Below are 15,788 nucleotides of genomic sequence, written 5' to 3' on the forward strand. Positions count from 1 at the left end.
CTAGCCACAGCTGAGAGAAGGAGAGAGAGCGAGAGTGAGCGAGCGAGCGATCGCGCGGTCCAATGGGAATTGACAGCTTAAACGCAGAAAATCCCCCAGGCCACTTGGCACTCAATTAATGATGTTTCTGGCTCTGCGGTTCTCGGGCATATGTAGCTGAATCTCAGCTTGGCCCAGTAGAATATCAGTTGTGTATTCTGAAGAGCAAAAACCGTTCACCCGTCACATTAATGTATTCATCGCAGAGAATTTTGGAGAGTCTATCCTCCTGCGTTTGCTTACAAAATGAAGTAAAACCTTGTTGTTTGTACACAGTTTTAGTAGCCTAAATATCATTGAGATTTGTGTGTGGTCTTTTTCACTTTGAACCACCCAGAAATGTCCTTCCAACTATGTAGCTTATTGATTCACGCAAACTGTCTAATACGCTAAAGTGGACTGAATTTCGGCATTCATTTGGAATGTTAGGCATTGAAACAATCGTACACAATTTTTCCTCATTCAGAGTTCACTATTTGTCTCAGAGGCCAGCTTTTGTTTTTTACACTATAAAACTCTGGTTTCCAGTGTCCACGGGCCTAGTGAAGTTGGTGTTGCAAGGCTTGGGGTGGTTAGCGTGGAGTTTGTGTATCCACACTGCCCCGTGTCTCGTCCCAGTGGTCCTGTCACGTACTTGTCAGTTCTTTAAGTGGGCAGAGGATCAATACATCACCTGCTACATTTCCTTAAGCAGTCTCGCACAGACGGCGTGTTTGCGCGGGAAAGAAATAACCTCTGTGCCAGCACACCGAATATTAGCTTCTTTCCACCTAAGGGTCAGCGCAAGAAGCCGCGAAAAGAAAAGGAAGACTAGGGCTAAAGAAGAGGAATCAACCACCTCCCGCTCTGCTCGGCTCGTTTCAAGTGAAAATGTAATGCTCTGTGTCAATTTGAAACTCTGGAAGAGCTACCCCTTTAGCACTTTTCCTCGGTCCAGGGGCGAAGTCGGCACTTATTAAAGGCGCGTAGTGCAGGGTCAAAAGCGGCAAGCCAGCAGCACACGATTAAAATGTAATGAAAGGAATCTCGGTTGGAGATTTGAGGGTCCAGAGAAGGCAGAAGATTATTTTATCCCCATTGATGTGCCGTTGCATCAGACAGCTTTGCTAATAGAGAATATACGCTTTAAGCCATGAAACCTGAAAACTGCATGACCATTATACTGTATGGGTGGACCCAGCCTTATGTGCGGATCTGAAATAAGGCATTATTCAATTTGAGATTTACATTTTATATTGAATCAATTAGCAGATGCTTTTATCTAAAGCAGCTTACAAATGAGGAGAACAATAGAAGCAATCAGACCAACGAGAGAGCAACAGTGTGTACCTGTAAGTGTTTTTTTTTTTTTTTTAATTGGATAGGATGGTTAAGTGTAAGTATTAATTGGTAATGTACTGGTGAAAAAGATGTGTCCTAAGCAGTTTTTTTGGGAAATGGTTGCTCAAATTGAGATAGATGCACCTCCTGCAAAGTCTGTGAGAGTGATTTTGTGCCACTTTGGGAGGGCATCAGGTGTCGTTCACTTGCAGAATGCCAGCTTGTGGAGGGTGCATAAATTTGAACTAGTGAGTTTAGGTATATTGGTGCAGTGCCAGTTTTTTTCTTGTAGGCAAATATCAGTACCTTGAATTTGATGCGAGTGGCTATTGGCAGAGGTGCAGTGTGAGCTTTTTTCAGCTTGTTAAAGACCACTCTCACTGTTGCATTCTGGATCAGGGGCTTGATGGTACATGTGGGAAGGCCAGATTTAATATCATATTGTTGGCGATATAAAGTTTTTCATTTTATTCAATATACATGTCTTTCGAAATACCAGTGCCATAAAGAATAAATTGGCGGTTGTGCCAAAAAAAAGTCTAAGTTTGATAACTACTATTCGAAACAGGGGCACTTACGACATGCAAGGAATAAAGTTGCAATTTTGAGTACGGTTAACCTTAATTAATGCTTTTCTTTGCCATGATTGTTTTATAAGATTAATCCTAAAGCATTGACAGTTAAGTTAAAAGTGTGCAAACAAACAAATGACAACATTTCTTTTAAAAAATCCATTAAATTAAATTCCAATTGTTCGAAAATAAATTAGCTTTTTGTTTTTTCTGTAACCATCAAGCTTTTTTAGAGACAAATTTGAGAAAAAAATTCGAGCAAATTTGCAGTTGTGCGAAAAAATAATAATTGTGGGACTTAAATTTGCAATTACGATAAATTAAGTTGTACTTCTGAGAAATAGTCACACTTGTTCAAGAAACATTTGGAATTACAAGAAATCAAGTTGCTATTGTGACAAAACAAAGTTGCAGTTTTGAGAAGTAGTTAAAGTTGACCTTAATTTAGCATTGTGCTAAATCCGGCGCATTTACATTCAATTTTGATTGTACGTTCATGAATATGCACTGTCCCATTTAAATAAATTGAAATTGAAATTGAAATTCATTCAATTTTAAGACATTTAGGCAATGAGAGTATTGATCGAGTGTTCTGAGAACACTATTTTCATATTACAGATAAAAATGGCTTTAAAATCCCAGATTAACAACATTGTAGGTGTATCCAGAGTTATTTCTAGACCAGAATATCAGTAACCACACCTTAGCAACAACATTTCTATCATCATGGCAGCGAATTTTGCACAGACGACCAGCACTCATGTTTTCTTCAGAAAATGTTGAACTCTAGTTTTTATTTGTAGTAGGTGAAGACATATTTGATTCTAGATCCAGTAGTGTTTTCGTCATCATAACCACAGGGCACTGCATGTGTTATGGTCACATTCTCTGACACCAAGAGAGAGAGGGACATGGAGAAAGAAGAAGCAGGACTTAATTGGGGTTTGGGGTACAGTGAACACTGACCTGTGGGGAGATTGGGTTTGAACCTGTCACTGGGATCTCTGTGCCGTCAGCATGGTGGCTCTGCCAGTCTCTCTTTCTCTCCTTCCTCGCACACACACACACACACAATCACACACTTCTCCCCTGCTGGAGACAGTTCCATAGCACCGTGTAGACCTGCTGGCTGGCAGAATTTTTAAAGTGCATGGAGGTTTAAAGACAGAAGCCCCTGGGGAGGAGTCCCACCAGCTTGGAGAGAGAAAAGGGGGAGTTTGCTGTCTCTCTCTCTTTCTCTATTCCTGTCTTTCTCTCACCTTATCTCTCTTTTCTTTATCTTTGTCTGTTGGTCTGTCTACCTGGATGCCTGCCTGTCTATATCTCTGTTCTCATGCTTTCTCTCCCTTTCCTTCCTTCTGCCTCTTTCTCTCCTTTTCTTTCTCCCTCTATTTCTCGCCACATATCTTTCACGCCCTCCCTCCCTCCTTCATCCCTGTAATGACAGAATGAAGAAATGCTTTTCACTCGCTTATTCGAAGCACAGCTTAGTTCCCACTCACAACATCTTTCTCTCTTTTTCTCCCTCCCTCCTGTTCTTAATTTGCTGTTCCCATCTAAATATTCAACTGTCACATTCACATCACCTAGTAACATTGGCTGTGTTCATACTGCAGCTGAATTTGGATTTTACTTTTTTTTTTTTTTTTCTCACAGATGTTTTTTTTTTTTTTTTTTTTTTTTAATGGGAGCCCGTTTCAGAGTAAAAAATAAAGTGTGTAGTTGTGAGATAAGACGCAACTGTGCAATGTAATGTTAAAATAATGTAACCGTTATAGTAGTTAGATGATCAAGGTTATAGTTGTGAAAAATAACATTGCATTTGTACAAAATAGTTTAATTTGTGCAAAAAAAAAACAAAAAAAAAACAACGACAACAACATTGCAATTGTGCAAAAGTAGGTTTGCAGTTGTGGAAAATAGTTGCACTTTTGTAAAATAAATTTCCAATTTTGGAAATAGTCATAATTGTGCAAAATGAAGTTGTAGTTGAGAACAAGTTACAATAAGGAGACATAATGTTGCAATCATGAGACATATTCACAATTGCCAGAAATACTCGCAATAACCAGAAATAGTTTCGATTGAGAGTATATTTATTTTTTTCCCCTTCTGCAAATTAATTAATGAACTGATCTAACTACTAGATATTCATTGTAATTGCACTTTTGAAAGCAACTGTGTAGATGTTCTCAGGTATCTGAAGACCCTGTGTCCGTTTTGTGTTTTCACCATTTCTGGCTATGATCATGCACCCATTCCTTCAAATTCGGGCAGTTTGGCTGTGGGTATGAACGTCATCATTATGCAGAAGCCGAGTGAAGCAGCACATCCCCTGATATCTGCTGCTGATGCCAGTGCTGGATCTTCTGCTCCCATCCAGCCCAGGAGAAGCTCTCTTCCTCTGCAGGGAGTTCAGGGAGGGAGTGGTAGTGTCTCCCGGTAGCGTGGGGTGGTAATAAATGCTGCTGGTGGAGGAGAGAGAGATAGTGATAGAGGAGAAGCTGTGATTGCAGGCCTCCGCAGTGGGACCATGGGGGAATGGAGACTGCTGTCTCATTGAGTGATATCCCTGTCTCAACAGTAAATAAATAATGCAGCCTGCAGAGTTCACCCTGCCTCCTCCAGTGAGTTGTAAATGCATTAGCTGTTTTATATTCTTTTGTCTTGGGAAAATGGTTGGGAGGGAGGCAGGGAAAGGGGAAAAAACAGTACAACCAAACAACAGGAACGATAGCAACTCACGTTACACCTCTTCACACGATCCGACTCTCCTCCCAGAGCTCGCTTTGGTATAGTCCCCTGATCACTTTGATGAATAGTAATAAAACAGTGAGAGAAAAAGGTGTGTAATGCACATACATACTGAGATTTAGAGCTACTAAAACCTTGAGGCAAATCGGGAGAATATTATTGCCAATGGATATGAATGTATTTGAAAATCACTTAAAGTCAACATGAAATCAAATCAGTTTCTGGTACTTTTAGAATTATTTACATTAAATCTAAACTTATTTGCCCCCAAATTATAAAAATAAATTAGAACTGTGTGACTCATTGTTTTTTTCCATACAATGGGGTCAATTGGGTCCAAAACAACAAGATTAGACCCCATTAACTCTCATTGTATGGACCAAACATTCTTAGAAATATATCTTCTTTTGTCTTCCTCTCAGTTTGCAACACCAAGACCATTTCTTATTTAAATCAAGTAACTGCAAACGCCATTTAATGTTGACCTTAAAAAAGGTACAGGCTTTGGCGTTGCATTGGTTCTAATTATGGCTTGCAGTTATTTATAAATTTCTAGACCGTTTTAGTTGCGCTATGAATGCATTCATTCAGCTAAATATTTTTGTTACAGATATTGCCTTTTATCTAGACTGAATGTTATTTCCAGTGTGAATTCCATCGCAAGTTCCTGTCAAGCAACTCGGATTGACAGCAGGGACCAGCACTGACTGGCGTCAAGCAGGCCAGACCTGCGACAACTTCTGCATCGGCGGAGGAGACAATTTTATTTGCGTAGCATCCGTTTGCATACGCTTCTGCAAAAGCGTGGCACAGCTTGGCATAAACACTTGGGGGGGAAGCGCCTATAGGAGTTAATGATAGTAGCAGTCACATACGGCAGCATCAGGCTTGCGTATGCGTGACAGCTTTACTGCCGTACAGTCATCCGCCGCGCCACGACACGGCGAGGATGTTTCTGCCGCTGCCAACGTTCCTCTCTCGCCTGCCAGAGCCTTCAATCTCCTCGCCGCTCTCTGTATCACATACTAACTCTCTCACTCTGTCTTCCCCCATCAGCACCACCGCCTCCCACCGAGAAAAACAGCAACCAGTCATCATCCGCGCCTGCATATATACGCAAACAAAAACAGACACCCTCGCGCATACACGAGCGGTGAACGATTAATTTTGTTTTAAAGGGCAGGTACGCTGATGGAAGCTGCATTTGAGCTACCCAGCTGCCCCAAAACACACCCGCGCCGTTCATTTGAATGGTCGCAGCTTGTTACAATTTTAAGCTGAGGATCACTGGCAGTTCCCCATGGCTAGTCTACAGTGCAGGACTGGCCAGACGTGGCTAACCCATATGGCTATGGAAATTCATATGCTGCTGGTGCTAGGACTTTCCCTCTGGGGCTGTGCGGGAAGGTAAAACCCTAAAGGCTGGGCATCCTTTTCCCCCCTTTTTCTATCCTTCCCGCACCTCCTCTGAACCCCTGGTGCATTTCAGCCATTGTTCCAACAATCTGCCGTCACCTCCGTCATCCCCACACCTCAAACGAAACGATCAATGAGCTAATGGCTGCTAATTATTTTAGCCTCTCATCACCCTCCCCAATACGTCGGTTTGATGTCTTTTCCCTTTAAATCCATTCGTTTGCCAGCTACTGTTCTACAAAACGAATAGTTATTTGAATAGTTATTTCACTAGTTTGTCTACAAATCATTTAGTTTGTTGAAACAAAATGTGTTATTACTCTTCTAATCAATAACGATTTTCATCTGGCAGACAAAAATCCGAAGCAAAATCCCTTAAACTTACATTACAGCTTTATCTAGGGACCCCAGAATAGTATAGAGATGTTGAGACGATATGCAGCTACCAAGCAAACAATTAACAACGCAATTGAAAACATTTGACAGTGCACTAAAAATGTAAATATTTTCGTTTGGATTTTCGTTTTTCGGAAACTGTTGTACTGAATGAATATTAAGTTGAAATGAGAAACTCTCGACTAATTAACATTGTTTGTGCAACAAACAATGGAGTTTGAGAAAAGGTGCGCTTTTACGTTTCTAAACGATTGCATGTTCGAATCCCTTGGATTTACATTAGAGCTGTATCTAGGGACTAGAATTTCATAGAAGTGTGGAGTTTTGTGATTTTTTTTTATTTTATTTGAGACACTTTAGAATAAGGTTCCATTAGTTAAACTACTTTCGTTAACATGAACTAAGCAAGAACAATCCTTCTACAGCATTTATAAGTCTTAGTTCATGTTAATTTCAACATTTACTAATGCATTATTTAAATCAAAAGTTGTGCTTGTTAACATTAGTTAATGCACTGTGAATTACGACGAACTAACAATGAATAACTCTATTTTCATTAACTAACATTAACGAAGATGAATAAATACAGTTATAAATGTATTATTCATTGTTTGTTCATGTTAATTAATACATTAACTAACATTAACTAATGGAACCTTATTCTAAAGTGTTACCGAGACACCTAGCAACCATTTAGTGATGTAATTAAAAAATAATTTAATAAAGCATTCATTTGCTCATTTGTTTGCCAGCTACTTTTCCAATTAATGAATATTTATTTCAAACAGAGCCATTTGATCTGATTACCAGTTTGTACTACCAACCATGCAATTTGTTGAGAAAAGGTGCGCATTTACTTTAATAATCAATTGCACTTCTGAAAATCTGTTAGACTTACATTAGAGCTGTATCTAGGGACAAGAATATCATAGAGACATGTATATTATATCACATAATCCTCTTTATCACATCACACGCCTTCATTAAGGCTTGTCTTTGAATCAAATGTTGAACTAATATCAGTTAGTGAAGGATAACATCATTTGAATGGCTCTTATTGTCTTTTGTTTTGTTTCATTCTAGGAGGTCCTGCAGACGGTGCCTAAGTTCTGCTTCCCATTTGACATTGAAAGGTAGGACGTCCTTCATGCTTCCGGAAGAGAAGTTAATCGTTGTGTGAATTGGGAAAATGAGGATGTTTGTTTATCCAACACGCAGTCACACACGCACAAGCGGCTGTCGTAAATGACTCACAGGGTGGAGCCGCACACCTCCTTTGCTTCTGCTTCTGTTTCTAATGTCAGACCTTTCACTGAGAGGTCCGTAGAAATAGAGCACCTTTATAGAAATTAAGATCTCCGCCCCCTGTAAACAATGTTTGTTTGCTTGTCTGTCCTAACTGGCATGATGGTAGACCCGTCTCCTGAATAAATGTGCTCTTCTCACAGCGGTCTGTGTGTGTTTGTGTGTGTGTGTTGGCTTGTTTGCTCTTGGAAATGAAAAATGGAAAGCTCTGTTGTATAGTTTATGCGATGCGTGAGAAGTTCACTTCCTTCCAGCTGAAGCTTTGTTGCTGCCATCTAGTGGAGATAAACTTCACTGTCACCCTTGGTTCAGTTCCTACAACCTTTAAATGGAATGGAAATGAAATTAGTGAATGCATGGAATAGCTGTTCTAATTTTTTCTCCGATATGATTAAATTTGGCTTTGGAATGAATGTGAAAATGCTCAAAGTTACAGTCAACATCTAACACGGTGTTTCCATCAAATATAATTGATGTTTGTAGTTTAATCAAAAAGATGAATTAACCCCCCTCTCTCTGTTTGGTGGGCTGCAGAGTGTCCCCGACTCAGGTGGGCCAGAACTTCACTTTTGTGCTCACAGACATTGATGGCAAGCAGAGGTTTGGTTTCTGTCGGCTGACCTCAGGCTGCAGGGTCTGCATCTGTTTGCTCAGGTAAGAGATCTTTATTGATGCTTTTTTTATTCAGTGTATCATTTGCAATCATATTTTCATCTGCGTGAATAATGGTAGATTTCACGCTCATAATAATACACTATTAATATATCACAAGTTTAATGGATTGAAGATACATTTCTTCAGAAATGTAATTTTTCCTGGTTTAAGGAAACCTATTCCGAATCGGTTCTAGATTCTGAGATCAAGGGTTTCGAAGCAAACGATGCTTCAAGTTAATGAAACAATAATAAACCGACAGGAAAGCTCTTTTTGTTTGTTTGTTTTTTAGAGTAATTTGATGGCAAATGCTTTCATATTTTCAGTCTGAGCTGTTCCTCTGAGAATGGAAAGCTGTAGATTGAAGACTGTGTGTTACATAAACGATAAACCAGTGTATTTAATAATACAAATGCATTTAGTAATTCAGAGCAGCTCTACTGGGACATATCACTTTTTTTTTTTTTTCTCCTCTCCATCTACATGGTATTGATGGACAATCGTGGGTTTATCATTGTCATGATGAGCTCCTGTCGAGATCTCTCCTCCTCCCACCCCGGCCAGGATGGCCTTTGTGTGTGTGTGTGTTTCTCTCTTTCTCTCCCCTCGTTATTCAGGCACAGAGGCATGCCGGAGACGGTTCACCAATAATTATGCATGAAGCCCTGCTGCCAATTAGCAAGAGTCTCCCCTGTCCCTTTCACTGAGTTTTACATGCTAATTCATTTGACATATGATGTATAAAATTCATTATGCATTCTGAGTAGTTTGCATGACTTCCTTCATTCATAATAAGAAATGCATTCAAAGTTTTGTCCCTTTTTTTTTTTTCTCTAAGACCTTAGACTTCTTTTGTTTATGTCATCTATTTGGAAAGAACATAGTCATATGTAACAAAAGACCTAAAGAAAGTTTGTTTTTCTCCCACATTCTGCAGAAGGGTAAGGAAAAAAAAACTAAATAAAAACTTAAATGTATATATTATATTATGTATATTCACACTTTTGCGTGTGTGTATGTATATATAAAAAAAATAGTGTGTGTGTATGTATATACATATACACGCACACAGACACACACACAGACACACACACACATATATATATATATATATATATATATATATATAATTATTTTATATTAAATATCACGTGTTAATATATACTTTTTTAGATCTTTTAGGAACATAAGTAATTGTATAACTTGTACAGTTATAGGTTTTTTTTTTTTTTGTAAGGGGAGACTTTTTTTCTCATTCACACACTTTTACACTCTACCAGAATATAAAAGAAAATAAAACAGTTTGTGTCCTTGTGATTGTTGAAGTGGTGGGACTGTAAAATTGTCACCTAAGCTTACACGAGGAAGTTGCCTAATGAGAGGGACAGTTTTATGTGGACAGCCCTTTGTAGCTTTGGAGGTTTTAGTCCAGGCCAAATAGGCCAGGGTTCCTTCAGGCCAAACCACTTCAAAAACACAAGCGTTCCGTTTTACCCCACCCTCTCCACCCATCCGGCCTTCGGACACTCTGAGCGCATAGCCTTCGGACATATGCGAGACCCCAGATGAAATAGACCCCCTCTCTCTCCCTCTCGGCCGTTTTATTTGATGGCTGAGACCCGACTTGGCGTCTTCCTCAGACAGCAGAGGTTTTCTTCAGTTAGTGGCCATTTAGCGATATTTCTTTCCCTCTGCTGAACATAAAACTCAGGAAAGGTCCGGGTGTAATCGTATCTCATCCTGGGAAGGATACAAGGTGCAAGCTGACTTGCTTTTAAAGCTCCTAAATACCTCCAATGATTTAGGATGCATGTTGATTTAAGGGCCGATTAGATCATACAAGCGTATAAGGCTGTGCATTGAATTTAATACTTTAAAAGAAAGGCATAATATGACGTTAAACTGATTTACAGTGAAATTGTGAAGTCTAGGGACTTACTTATTTTCTAAATCAGTCAAACATTTTATCTTTAAATAGTATAATAGTTTTAAAATGAACAATTTTATGATTTTTTTTCCCTCTCTTTTGCTTTAATGACAGCAGAACCTTTTCGTTTTAATTCGTGACCTATGAAAGTGTTTTATATAATTGTATTATATTTTTACAACACAATGTGCTTTTTTGTACATTTAAAAATATATATTTCCAGGTTTTAAATCCCATATTTTCAGACTTTTTTGGTCTAAAAATAGAAACCCATCAGCTGTCTTGACAAAAGTTATGTTTCGGCTCAGAAGTAGCGCTCAAGTAGTTCGCACTTACTTCTCGAAAACACAAATAAATCTTTTCTAATCGTGTCATGACCTACGCATTCCCTCATTCACTGGTGGTCAGTTTCTCTCTTTTTTTTTTTCTGGCTATCAAACCATTTGCTAGAGCTTATCTGATGCTTCTGGCTGTGGAAGCAAGGAGCTCGAGTTTGTTAGGGATTGCCAGTAAGCCACAGATAAGTTGGTTTACTCTCCGAATACACACGGCGCTAGAGAACCTAAAAGGGCCGTTGAGATTGGCTCGTCTCAGCACAGTTCACCATGATGAATGTTCCTCTATCAGAGGATTTGCCGAATACAAACACATTTTTACTTACTAGCTGTGAAGAGATTGGGCTGGGGTGCCGTGCTCCCCTCAGCCTATTTATAAAAAGTTAAAACGAGAAGAAAAATTGGGTGCTTCTGCTTTATGCCTTAAAATAAAAAATGAATGCAGGATTTTGCGAAAGGTATTCCTCCCCGGATGTCTTCATAAACGCAGGCCTGCTGCTTATAGAGCGGTGATTTATTTGACTTTAAAACAAAAGATTTACATGCTCTCATTTAAGAGTATAATGAGTGTTTGTGCTCTGCCGTGCCTTTCTGACAAGAAGAGGCTCCCGTTTAAATCCCCTTCACATGTGAAAAATGAAGGATTAGCATCCAGGAGCCTCGCATTTTAAACAAAGAGCAAGAGAGAGAGAGATAGATAATGATTTTTCTTTGTTGTGCAATGCAGCTTGAGCAAGGTGTCGGTCGATTGCGAGATTTCAAACAACACGTCATGCTTACCAAAACACGATCGTTTATTTTTTTCCTTTTCTCATCCATCTAGAAATTAGCATAGACACGTTTAATTTGGAATAGTGTGACCTGGTTTGCGAACGTCGCCGTGCACGTCAAAATATTGGCATGTTAAGAGATGATTGTTTTAGGTTAATGGTCACCCAGACTTGAAAGTCTCATGCTTGAGCGCACGTCCCTGGGAACGCCGTGCCACTGGCCCCTTAAAGATGAAAATTTGCACTTAGTTGTGTTTTTTTGTTGTATGTTAATTCCAGTCTGCTGGAGAGCTCACTGACCCATGGAAGGATAAAAAAAAAATTCAGCTATATGGTTCAACTGGGATCATATGATACGCTTCTTCTTTCTTAAAGATTCCCATATCTATTAATTCAAGCTTCTTCTTTTGCCAATTAAAGTAGTCAAGCATTAGCGACAAACAAAAGTCGAAGCTTTGCATTTGAAAAGAATAGCTGATGTAATCGCTCTCGGTTAAGTGTGAGATTTCAGACCGAGTCGAAATGAATTTTGTAATCACGCCTACATACGGGGAAAGAAAAAGTCAGAGCCCGCTAGCCTAGCAGGCCGCATTTCTTCACTAGATTGCATAACAAAATAAATGGTGTGTGTTCTTACAACCTTCAAGCCAAAACAACACATTGGCCGCGTTCCATCTTTAAAGGCCTGTTAACTTAGCCAAGATTCTGTCAGGCGGCAACACACACAATGTTGCAGATATTCTTGGCTAGTCATTGTGTGATTAGTTAATACACATTGATAAGGTGTGAATAATTTTTTCTACTCCTGCTAGGAAATTAATTTTTGGAAGAAAAAAAAAAAACGGTGGCTGATAGGGCAAAAATATCATAACAAGATAATTTTTTTTAAGATCACGAGTAACAATTTTATCACGATTCTTTGTCATGTTGGTTTGACTGTTTTGCAAGTTTTTGCAAGTAAATATTATAAAGACAAAGCCTTTCAAGATACCTAATTATAAAAAATAATGGCGGATATTTAGGACAAAATGGGCGAAAATAAAAATCTTTGTCATTTTTTTATCTTTATCATAAAAAACAAGAACAACGATACACATTACAAATACATATCATCAAATTCTGTCATCTTTCTGTTAATTCTGTCATAGTTTTTATTTTTATACCACCATTTACCAACTAAAAACTTGTTTTAAACCCGAATGAGTTTCTTTCTTCTGCTGAACATAAATGCTATTTTAAAGAACATGTGAAAACCAAACATTTGCAGGTCCACGGTGACAGCCATATAATTTATTTTCCTACTTTCAAAGTCAGTGTGGACCAGCGACTATTTGGTTATCCACATTCTTATAATAATATCTTCTTTTGTGTTCAGCACAAGAAAGAAATTAATACAGATTTTGGACAACTTGAGTAAATAATGACATACTGTCCCTTTAAGAGCTTCATGCATCTAATATAAAGGCATATACATATCTCTCTTAGCTGTTTATTTTTATTTTAGACATAACCATAAAGTCTATATGTAAACCTTGTGCATTTTGACATTATAACATGATAACATGATAACTTAATAATCAGGCACTGTTTAACCAGTAAGGCTTTAAAGCAGATGCAAATAATGTACTTTTGTGATTTCCAGAACTACAGCTGATAGAATGTGCGCTTTAGCACGATAGCACAATATTTCTTCAAGAGCAGATCAGTGAGACACATTTTTTGATGCCATTATCAAAAATAGTAATATCGCAGACCCCTAACAGTGACGTGTAGTGCGAAGATGAGGTTCAGGTTGTGCATCTGGGCGCAGCATGCTTGTAAACCATCCCATCCCTGGTTTATTACAGTCTACGGTGGACCACTAGTGTTTTTGTTGAAGAAACCAAATACTTTTATTTAGCCCGCTCCATGGCAGGAATGCTTAAAATGCAAGTGTCAGCGAGTACAAAGAATGTGATAATAAGGTTCACTGTAGTCAAAAATGCTCTAAAGCCCACCAGGTTAATAGTCAAGGTGAGAAAGATTCGGCTGTGGTGGATTTGAGAAAATTATATTCCTCTTTTAAACGAGGCTACAGTATTATAGCTTTTTCCTTGTGAAGTGTTTTAATAAATAATTGTTCATTGCAGTTTTCTTCTCTTTTTTTTTTGACAGTTATATCCCATGGTTTGAGATTTATTATAAGATGCTAAATACCCTTGCAGACTACTTATCAAAGCACCAGGTAAGTGGAGGGAATCTTTAACTTGTCTTCACATGGAACAAATGAGCACTATTACAGTACACAAGAATAAAAAGATTTACACAGAAATGTGCATTAAGTCTTGCCATTTAAAACTATAATTAATGTGATAATTTAATAATAGGTTTATGAGCAATTTAACACATTATCACATTTTATGCATCCTTTTTTTTAACATCATCTAAGATAAAGTTGCACATTTCTGAAAATGGTTATTATTTACTCAAAAGTATGCATTCAATGCTGCAATTTACACAAGAATTAAAAGTTAATAAAACCCGTTCCTAAATGATCACTTTTAACACACATTTTTAAATACTCTTACCCTTGGAAAAAAAAAAAGAGGAAAATTATAACACATAAGAATGAGTTTATAAAAGGTTAACAAAAATTAGCATTAAATCAGATCATCCATGTAAAACAAATATATTAAAACATGTTTAATTACATTATTAAAAGCAGATTTTTCTTGGTACAAACTTACTTTTTTGAAAACACTTTTTTTATTATTTATTATTTTTTTTTTTAATATGAATATGGTTTTATGAATTCTTTTACATTCTTAAAATATCACATGTCCTGTACATTTCTAAATAGATTACTTGGATAAGTGAAGGGAAGTCTTCAGTTTCACATGGAAATTTTTTTGCAATATTACATCATCATTTATTAAATGTTTACACAAATTAAGAATTACATTAAATGTTGTCAATTTTGTAAAATGAATGCTCATGAAAACGTAAGAAGGACAAAATGTTATGTACGTTAAGAGTTCAAATTTGAATATAAACAGATCAAACAGTATCTGTAATAACTGTAAATATTTGTAATTGTAAAAAAAAGTTTTCTCTGTGAGGTCACTGGTTGATTGCACAATGCCAGACCCCTATTGAGCCAACGGCTAATGTCACAAATAGCATTGAAATTACCCACGTTCCTGCCATCCAGCTTGTGAGCCAAAAGTGCCACTGCTAAGCAAAACTTCAGTGTTTTGTTGTGTGTAAAGACAAAAGAAGAAGAAAAACGTCATCTATAATCCGTCTCAGCGAAACCGGCACAGTTGGTTGGTTGCGCTTTGCTTTGCAGTGTTGTTGACATTTAACAGACCGAGCATCGAACAGGAAGTCAGTCCTTATGATATACGGGAAAACAAATTGTCAGGAAAAAACACTGTGCCCAATTTTTTTTTTCTGAAAGTTTCACAGCAGTAGGAGACGAAGAAAAGTTTGGATTAGGAAAAGAGGATGGAAATATTAAGCTTGCATCAAATGAAAAACATAGTCTGTGTGGAGCCAGTGTCTAACTGAAGGACTCTGAGTTTCTCTATCAGTCTGTTATCGTTCAGTTATGTGTAACGGAGCCGCTGAAAGAGAAGTGAGGAAGTCCAAGCCTCCTCTACACAAACAAATCATGGGCTGAGTACACTGGAAGTCACGGGGGTCAGGAATTAAGCCCTTAGATCCTCGGTGTCATCGACCCGTTCCGTTACCAAAAATATGCATTTTTCACATTTCATTTTGTTAATTATGTGAAGTGCATTCTATTTAAATATATGATTTTTATTCAAGGCATTTAGCAGATGCTTATTCAGTGCAACTTTCAAAGTCATTTAGATGAGACCGTAGCGGTCAAGAGATGGTAAAGCTGCAATTCAGAAAGTTATGCTACTTGACACAAATAAACAGAGTACACATTGTACAAACACACAAAAATTACAAATAAGAACCCTATAGAGTTTGCTTCGAAACAGTAGACAGTGTACTGTTTAACAATGCAGTATGGTTGGGGTGGGGTGGGGGGGCTATTTAAATAGTAATATAGTAGATAACAGCAAATGAAAAAAAAACATTTTGTACAAATTATGTGCACAGAAATTTGACCACAATTCTGCAATTTATGTAAGATTTTTATTTGCATTTGATTTGTATCTGAAAATGTTATATAAATAGTTTTTGCATAGGATGTAAACCAAAATTGGCATGAAATGCGGCAATATTTATATTTTGTACCAGTAGTTATACCAAAATGTGAATTAAATGTAAGTTTCTTTAAAAATGG

The 15,788-nt window shown here is 37.8% G+C and overlaps 1 protein-coding gene across 4 annotated transcripts in view; it reads left to right on the plus strand.

Annotated features, from left to right (window-relative positions):
- Positions 1–15,788, plus strand: part of LOC113039891 (DENN domain-containing protein 1B-like) — a 99,313-nt gene that overhangs the window by 30,739 nt on the left and 52,786 nt on the right. For all 4 annotated transcript variants that reach the window (XM_026198044.1, XM_026198046.1, XM_026198043.1 and 1 more), the window contains exons 4-6: positions 7,581–7,630; positions 8,337–8,456; positions 13,643–13,712. In XM_026198044.1, the coding sequence (XP_026053829.1) occupies positions 7,581–7,630; positions 8,337–8,456; positions 13,643–13,712 (240 nt within the window). The remainder of the gene's footprint in view (positions 1–7,580; positions 7,631–8,336; positions 8,457–13,642; positions 13,713–15,788) is intronic.

Source organism: Carassius auratus, chromosome 22, assembly GCF_003368295.1.
Source record: "Carassius auratus strain Wakin chromosome 22, ASM336829v1, whole genome shotgun sequence".
NCBI lineage: Eukaryota > Metazoa > Chordata > Actinopteri > Cypriniformes > Cyprinidae > Carassius > Carassius auratus.